General features: G+C 39.4%; 1 protein-coding gene across 1 annotated transcript; it reads left to right on the top strand.

Annotated features, from left to right (window-relative positions):
- Positions 1-229: 229 nt before the first annotated feature.
- Positions 230-7,864, top strand: LOC138626101 (cell surface A33 antigen-like). The gene is made up of 7 exons (XM_069707533.1): positions 230-272; positions 3,636-3,802; positions 4,611-4,824; positions 4,971-5,135; positions 5,246-5,362; positions 6,222-6,345; positions 6,469-7,864. Exons 1-7 carry the CDS (start codon positions 230-232, stop codon positions 7,148-7,150), a joined length of 1,512 nt encoding a protein of 503 aa, XP_069563634.1. The 3' UTR covers positions 7,151-7,864.
- The last annotated feature ends 1,313 nt before the right edge of the window (positions 7,865-9,177 follow it).

The following is a 9,177-nucleotide window of genomic DNA, read 5'->3' as shown; positions in this document are numbered from 1 at the left end:
GATAGAAAACTAATAAGAAGTAGTGATTTTAGCGAATGCCACCAAAATGAATTGACTTTGTATTTCATGAGTGAAGTTTAATGGGAGTGTATGGAGCCAGAACCTTTTTGGAGCCAACCCCTAGTGGCCCCTGGTGGCATTGCAGTTTAAGGTACTTCGACATGGGCCTCAATTATCAGACCCAGAACCTACGGCCACTTTTATATACAGTTTATGGGTGAAACGCAGCATGCAGTGCATCCTGGTACATGTAGGCACAGCTTTGCTGGCAGGTAAACTGTGAAAGACCCAGCTTCCTCAATCAATAGAGGAGCCACTTAAGTTGACCACATTTAATATCAACACTGAATGGACACACATAACAAGTGTAAAAATTTCCCTACAAAGTGTCAATAAAGGTTTGTTCACATCTCAGTGAACATTGAGTCTGCATTCATTTTGTTAAAGTGTTATTAGATGATGCAACACGAATGCAAAACACAGATGACAATTAATGCAGACCTTATCTTTCATACGGTTGATTACACAACTCCAAGGTTTGATTACCAACTGCTAAATGGAGCTCTGGGGAAGTCCCACATTCACTGCATGTCAACTTGACTAACCCACAATTACAACTGAAGCGGATCCTGCATTATTACCTACAGATCTGGCCCTGCGTCAGGTTTTAGTCTTAAAACCCATATTATTTTAATTGCATTTAAATAAATTGTTACTAGCCAATACATGTTCGCGCATTAAGGAATGTACTGTTGCTCACTGTTCAGGAAGGTAGACATACAAAACAAGGACAACAAAGGTGAATACAGATACATAAATATGTGACTTCCAGATATACACACACTATAAAAACAACAGGTTGAACAGTTTATGTAGATTGTAAAAAGAGAAGTATAAAGATATGTAAGAGTGCAGGGAGTGACTAAAGTCATTTCTAATGGGTTGTGTCAGCTAATTAGTTGTTACAATAAACATATTGTTAGTGGTTTAATGCATGTGTACATGTCTTTGTCTACATCCTGCTTAAATGTATTTTGGACTGTGATGGATGACAGATTTAACTCTAGTCTGCTGTGTGTACTGTATTTGATGAGAACCTGGTAGCAACAGGGTGCATACAATTCACAGAGGGTGGTGATGAAGGAGTTAATAGGGGCTCAACTGATAATATCTGCCCTGAGGCCTCTCAACAGGTTAATCTGGCAACGCATAGTTCCACATAGTCTGCAAAAACATTTACAGACCATGCAGAACTTCTTGGAGCTGAAAATATGTGAAACGTTGAGCCTAAGTAAATTGAACATGAAATAAAAAGCTCGAACTTTAATCATGTTTACCGGTGTGTCTCTTTAAAAGGTAACCCATGGGGTTTTTGATGTCTGTTAGCACTATAAGGTTTTAATATATGACAGAAATATGTGAGAAACTCCATCATTCACATTTCCTGCTGCAGGTTAAGGAACAATTCCTTTAGTTATCTGTGTTGAAAGTTTTAATACGATATTGAGGTCACTTCAAAGAACATGTCCCTCATTTTTTCAAATTCATCTTGTTTTCCTGACTTAAACAAGGATTTGATAGTGCCGGGGGGAAGTTTGAAATTAAAAATTCTTTTATTGTACTTTTACTTTACTTGAGTCTTTCAATTTCATTCCAATTAATATTTAGATGTCATGACAATAAACTAAACTCTCCAATAACTACCCAACCACAATCAGGCACCAACAGTACCAACAGGAATTTTGATGAATCAATTAAAATTATATATACAAAAATTAAAACGGCAAGCCCTCGCACGCTGCAAGTCAGGGATCCAGGGGGTCGGGGCCACCGGCTCCCCAAGGTGCAGCACGCGAGGGTCCGCCTATTCCCGCTTGCAGTTTTAATTTTTTTCTCGATCTCGTTTCTTATTCTTCTTTTTTTTTAAAAAAAGGCCTTTTTTTGGCGGCTTTAACATCTTCAAAAACTCATGAAAGTTGGTGCCTGACGCAAGTTTCGTGAGGTTTGGAGCATCGTTTGACCTTAAACATCAACTTCCTGTGTCACAGTGAATCATCAAACTTAGCCGCATTGCCATGGCTATACTCTATACTCTATACAGAAATGAATTTTGGGTCACTTTTTGGACTACATGTATGACTTTTTTTGAATATTTCAGGCAACATACAGAATGAATTTTGTATCACCTTTTGGAATATGACCTTTTTCTGAACTGACTTGCCTCAAGTGGGGATCAAACCCAGTTACTTCTCACTGTGAGGCAACTGTTATAACCACTGCACCACTGTCATACCACAGCATGTCGTCCGAAATATGATAAAAAAAAAAAAAATTAAAAAGTCATACTATGTATTATAATGTATTAATGGAATTTTGGGGGATAGAGTTTGTGGAAGTTTGGACAGAACTACACACCCTTTATTTTTTGTTATTGACTTTTGTTTTTGTTTGTATTATTCTTGACCTTTGGTTCGGCAGTATGACAGCATTTAAGATTTCATCATTGCGGAGGATTGAGTCTGAATGTGCAACGGTCTGCCACTTTTTCAAACCCCAGCTCAGTTCACTGGTTCTGTTTTTCATCTCTCTGTGGCAGCTCTAAATGAGACACAGCAGCAAGTTACAAAAAGAGGGTCAAAGGTCAGTATATATGTTCAAATACATGCATGAGCTTTTTAAACTGAGTGTGCAGCAACAGTAGTTAAACATATGCTGCATCATTGCCAGTGCAACACTGCAGCCTGCAGGTCAAAGTAAGCACAACCACATCTGCCTACAAACAACATATATGATATAATATCTATCTATCTATCTATCTATCTATCTATCTATCTATCTATCTATCTATCTATCTATCTATCTATCTATCTATCTATCTATCTATCTATCTATCTATCTATCTATCTATCTATCTATCTATCTATCTATCTATCTATCTATCTATCTATCTATCTATCTATCTATCTATCTATCTATCTATCTATCTGTCTGTCTGTCTGTCTGTCTGTCTATCTATCTATCTAATAACTTAATATTTAATCACGCTTTTCCTGTACAACATCTTATCAACCTTCATTTGCAGTTTCAATCAAAGTGAAAACAGATAGACAGTCGATGATTGGACCTCTGGTGACATGTGACCTACAGCCATTGACTTATTACCTGGAAGAGTCAACGTTTCCATACCTGGGAGTTCATCGTGAAGGTTAGGCAGGCTCCTGCTCCTGGACTGAGAACATCAGTTTTTGTTGGTTGGGTGTTTTTATCCTCTTTTAGAAATGACAACAGAAAAGCTGCTCAGATGGCAAAAGCTATTTCTGTTTCTCACAGGTAGGCTTTGTGCTTTTATTCTTTCTCTTTGGTAAAACACGTTGCCACACCTTCATGGTATAATTACCAGTGTTAATCATTAACCGGTCTCCTTGCTATACTCAACAGGAAGCAAAATTATGTTTAATTCAAGGAACCATCTTGTGCAATTACCTGCAGAGAAATATGATGTACAACTGTATTTGAGTTGATCAAATTAATCATTTTTCTCTGTATCACATTACACAAATAGATGATGGTTATAAAAATATAATGATCGGGAGAAAGATTGTTAATGGGCGACTATGTATTTCTGTTTATTCCAGTGCTTCACTGCTGCAGGAGTATCGAAGTTTCTATTCCAGAGGCCGAATATGAGGTTGCACGAGGAGGTGAAATTATCCTGACCTGTTCCTTCACCCCAGCCAGACCAGAGTTGACCATTTTTGTCCTCACATGGGAGGCTTACCCCGACACTGATGGTGGTCCACTGGTGAGAAGAGCTGAATGCACAATGTGTTTGAATGTACAACTGATTTTACACAAAGATCATCACTGATATCATCAGGACATTGTTTGGCCTGGTCTGTGAAACTACAAAATCGATAACACAAAGTAAATTTGTTGAAATGGAGTGAGAAAGATGTGGTATTTACCAGACAAGAGATCTGATGAAAGAGCTGCATGCCCGCTGCATTATGGGAAATGTAGGATCAAGCATCTACAGATTCCTCTGCTGCTTCAGATTTGTTATAAATCGGTCTGTCTGTAAGTCTACCAGTTGAATGGTAGTGCCACATTAAATTGCTGGAATACCCTTTAATAAACAACAAGACTAAGGTTATCTATTTTATATACATATGATTGCCCACCTTACAATATTTAAAACATTTATAAAAACTATAAAAACTGAATAATAAATAAGTGAATTAATCATTTCTCAAAGCTGCACGTATCAGATGCAGAAGCAGAAGTGGAGATTTTATTATATAGTTATGTAATTTGATAATTGGTTGTGATGAATGTCAGATAAAATAAGCATCAATGAGGCAAGGCTCGAAATGAAATTAATAATTAGAATGACTGTAAAAAATAAGTCATGTTTTTAGCAGCTATAACTCTGACTACCTTACAGTCCATTATCTTTATCTAGCACAAAATTAAAAATTTGCCTGAAAGAGCTTCAGAGTCTGTAGAGCAGGGAACACCTGGTATCACTTGAGGCATGGTATTGATTTTACTTGCATATTGAGCCTGCATTGCAATAAGCAGATATCTTGTGTTTGTGTTTACCTTTTTAGAAATCCGTGGCCACCTACTTTATGAACAATCCAATCGACATTGCACCTGGTTACGAAGGCAGAGCCTTCCTGGAAGTTGACATTGAGAAGCGAGTGAGCACGCTCCGCTTAACAAAGGTGACCATGCAGGACAACCGCCGTTTCCAATGCAGTGTAAAGATCCCTAATGATGACGAGGGAACAACAGCTGTTACCACTTCCCTTTTGGTCCTGGGTGAGAACTAACAGATGATTATTTAAGTCTATTGGAGGCCAGCATACAGTATAATGGTATCTTTTTATCTTGATGATGTAAAACCAATACTGCACTCAGCTGTCTTGTGATGATGTGAATTTTTATGTTCAATCTTTATCTCCCAGTGCCTCCCTCTGCACCCATCTGCAGGCTTCAGGGAGCAGCAGAGTATTTTCAAAACATCACACTAACCTGCATGTCTGAGGAGGGATCCCCATCACCCGTCTATAATTGGGAGAGCTACAGTGTCGAAAACCTTCCCAGACAACTTCCACCTAGAGCAAGTCAAAGTACGCATTTTAACCATACATGTGAACACGTATTTCTCAGGCTGCTGCAGGGTTGTGCTTTCCTGTCATTCTCAGCAATGTATAGCCTAATTTGTGTCATTATGTTGCAGAGGATGGAGCTCTCTCTCTTCTCAATATTACAAGAGAGACGTCAGGGTTCTTCATTTGCACATCAAGCAACCGCATTGATTCACTCAGCTGCAACTTTACCTTAGCTGTGATGCCCGGTGAGTCTTTAAAAATGATTTACCTGCTCAGCTCTTCACAGTGAGCCCACATGTGAATACCACTCAGCTCTGTAGTTCCCCTCAGCTCCTCTGAGCTTCTTTTAGTTTGTGTGCTTCACATAATTCACTTCTCTATATTTTCCAGCAGCAGCAGGTGGCTGTTGGAGGCGTAAAAGCTCTAAAACTTATTTTACACTGCAGTACATTTTGAGCACCAAATGGCATATAAAGTTAGCAACTAACTAGTAAACATAGTGGAGTTTTTAACCACTAAAAAACTAAATATTTCTTCTCAGGAGTTGGTGGAGCCCAAAACAGAGCTAGAACAGAATGAGGCTTGAATTTATAGTCATCAGGCGGCCAGAAACACAACTAAATAATAAATACCCCGCCGTTAAATTTTAGAACCACCACTGGTTAGGACGCATATGCATAATTTGAAGACTGACATGATGGACAAGTTGTTCAGTGCTCATAGCAATTAACAACAAATGTTACATTGCTTATGTTCCAACTGTTGTTCACACTAGTTAATGTAAGGGCGATGCTTATTGTAAAAGAATAAGGTTTTATAGAGTGTCATCTACAAATAGGCCAAATTATTCATCATAGTGAAGGACAAACTGGCCTGTCACCTGATGGGTATGTCCAATTTGGTATAACTCAATGTGGACATTTTTACCATGAGCATGATCTTCAACCCAAACCAAGTGGTTCCTGACATCCAATTGAAATTCATCTGCCCCCAAGAAACTTTTGACAACTAAAAACAGCTCTAAATGGGCAATAAAGCTGTAGAGGATGACTGAAAGGGGATCTTAGCCCTGGACTAAGTATATTTTCCTTCTTCTTTTCTTAGGCAGCATGAATACTGGAGCCACTGCAATTATAATTGGAGGAGTCCTCGCAGGTCTCCTGTTTGTGGGGGTTCTCATTTTCTATTGCTACCGGAAAAAGGCCAAAAAGGCCAAACAAGCTGAAGGGTAATTATTGAATGTCCTGGAAGTTTCTGTCACTGTAAGCCACCATAAACAACTCTGGTAGTGTATTGAGTGTTAGGATCGAAGTCATCCAACCACCCTTTTGTGTCCTTGTTTGTGTCTTAGTACTCCTGGAGAGGAGGTGTTTTATGACAGAGAGGGTCCTGAAGCTGGAGAGCAGTACAGGGATGACAGCGAGAAAAAGCAGGTCAACCAGGACGAAGACAAAGACATTGTTCCTCATAACAACTACGGCAAAGTAGCAGCTGGACAGCAGTTTGACGGTGATCAGCACAGTCATAAGAGTGGTAAAGAAAGGTACAATGGCGGTGGCAGTGACACTGAATCCCAGCATCACCGGAACGACGTGCATGACACCTATCGGCGAAGTCGTGATCGGCTTGACGATCAAAGTGAACGTTGCGGTGGAAGCCGTGATCGCCTTGACGATCAACGCGATCAACACGATTGTTATGGTGGCAGTCGTGACCGCCTTGACGATAAACGCGATCGTTATGGTGACAGTCGTGGAAGTCGTGACCGCCTTGACGATCAACGTGACCGTGGCAGTCGTGACCGCCTTGACGATCAACGTGACCGTGGAAGTCGTGACCGCCTTGACGATCAACGTGACCGTGGAAGTCGTGACCGCCTTGACGATCAACGCGATCGTGGCAGTCGTGACCGCCTTGACGATCAACGCGATCGTGGCAGTCGCGATCACCTCGATAATCGGCGCGACCAATATGGCGGTAGTCGTGATCTTGACAACCGTGGTGAATACAGTTACGGTCAACACAGAAACTGATATGAATAATCTTGTGTTACTGAAATCTTTATCTTTCTTTTTTTTTTCTAATGCAAAAAACATTTAACTGGGTTAATTGTGTGGTCTCACACTGGAAAGTGAGACAGCAAAATTGATTTATGTGTCGCATACAGTTAACACGACTTCCCATGTTGTAACTACGAGCTCACGAGTTCATTGCTTATTGAAAGCAATACATGTTGTTGCTATGGTTACCTTCCAGAGGCCCCTAAATAGTAACCTGTCGGTAAATCAAGGACAATAATTTTCTGTGACTCTTGTGTAAAACTGATTGTAGTCCCCTCCCTTATGTATAATTATGCTTGGTGTATAAACTGGAATTTAAGGCCTTATTGATAACTATTCCTTCTTTTAATGGGATATTCCAATCGAGATAACAATGATTATGCCATGATTTTGTGTTAATGTCCGCAGTATTTAATCAAAATGTATACAAATGGTTTCAACGCACCAATTTTACCAACATCTTTGATTACAAGTTGATCAATTTTGCTCAAAAGAAGTGGCGGTGCTGTCATAGCCTTCTGTATGTATCATTTGTACTGTTTGTTTGATTAACCCTCAGACTGTCCCAACATTTCAATAAATCAGGTGGTAATAGAACAATACCATGCAATCATAAATATATTTATAGCTCACGTATTCAGACTGCCCAATCTGAGCATTTTTTTTTAAATGTCATTCTTCTGTCTCTGCGTTTATATGGTCACAACAATTATTGAAATTGTTCTTAAGCCTTTTAAAAATACCTTTTAATAGTTTGATTAATGTTTATTTTGTAAATCATTTTTCCAAGCAAAATTGCTCAAAATATCAGCTACTTCTCTGTGATATTTTACTGTTTGTCCTAGTCTTTGATTATTCTAAACTTTATATCTTTGCGGTTTGAAGACCAAATCAAGATTAAAACTGTAAGCAGTGATATGCTGCACGTCGGGGATCCAGCGGGTTGGAGCCGCTGGCTTTTTTTCTCGATCTTGGTTCTTGTTCTTCTTTATAAAAAAAATAAATTAAATTAAATTAAAAAAAAAAAAAAAAAAGCCTTTTTTTTGGCGGCTTTAACATCTTCAAAAGTTCAAAAAGTTGATGCCTGGCGCATCTTTCATGAGGTTTGGAGCATCGTTTGACCTTAAACATCAACTTCCTGTGTCACAGCGAAACATCAAACTTAGCCACATCGCCCTGGCTATTCTATATACTCTATATGAATGCCTACATGCATGCCTCAAGTTACTGTGAGGAGGCAACTCTAATGAAAATGAAATGAAAAGAAAAGAAAAAAAAAAGTCTCTTTTGGAGGGTTTTTTTTTTTAATTTTTTTTTTAAAGTATCCCTGTTAAGTATTGAGTATTATTATTGCATGTACACAAACATGTTTGGCTTACCCTTAGAGGGACTTGCCCTCTGTGAATCATGTAGCTTACCCTTACAGGGATTTGCTTTAGGAGGTCTCAGCCTCTGTGAGCTTACCCTTAGAGGGATTCGCTCTCTGTGAACACCATGTACCGTGTGTGTTACCTTGGCGGGTAAAACCGTGAACCTTGTGTGATACCTGAGCGGGGCTCGAACCCGTGTCCTACGTGAGGTAATTTCCAGTCGGGTGTCGTAGACCGTTGGACTACCTTCGGAGGATGAGACACGGCAGCATGAAGTCTTTCACGGAGTTCACTCAGAGCTTCCAGCGGGTCAGTGGACAGTCTGGTAACAGGTAAAAGATTCTCCTTCACCCAGGTTGCTATTAATGGTCCAGATTCCACCTTGGCCTGTTGATAGTGATTCAACTTTTAGTGAAGTTGAAACTTTTGGAGAAATTGAAAAAGTTTTGCATATACTACACATTACAGGAAGATATTTAATATCACTGCAGACCCCCTTGAAAACATCTACTATCCAAAGAATGTCTGCTGCAATTTTGGTCGCATTTGAATGAATATATTTGTGGATGGTGGAGATATAGGTTGCAGTGAGCCAAAGATATGTCATAATGCTCTCTAATTCCTGGGAAG

The sequence above is a fragment of the Brachyistius frenatus genome, unplaced genomic scaffold (assembly GCF_029030835.1).
Source record: "Brachyistius frenatus isolate BFR_SWC_R1_liver_20210118 unplaced genomic scaffold, ASM2903083v1 Contig_70, whole genome shotgun sequence".
Taxonomy (NCBI): domain Eukaryota; kingdom Metazoa; phylum Chordata; class Actinopteri; family Embiotocidae; genus Brachyistius; species Brachyistius frenatus.
This window is presented reverse-complemented; position numbering and strand designations above follow the sequence as displayed.

Bases quoted from the DNA above. Each gene is read 5' to 3' on its own strand.
- LOC138626101 (XM_069707533.1), top strand. From the start codon at position 230: ATGCAGTGCATCCTGGTACATGTAGGCACAGCTTTGCTGGCAG. The intron at 273-3,635 runs GTAAACTGTGAA...TGTTTATTCCAG, and splicing joins AGGCACAGCTTTGCTGGCAG to TGCTTCACTGCTGCAGGAGT. The intron at 4,825-4,970 runs GTGAGAACTAAC...TTTATCTCCCAG, and splicing joins CACTTCCCTTTTGGTCCTGG to TGCCTCCCTCTGCACCCATC.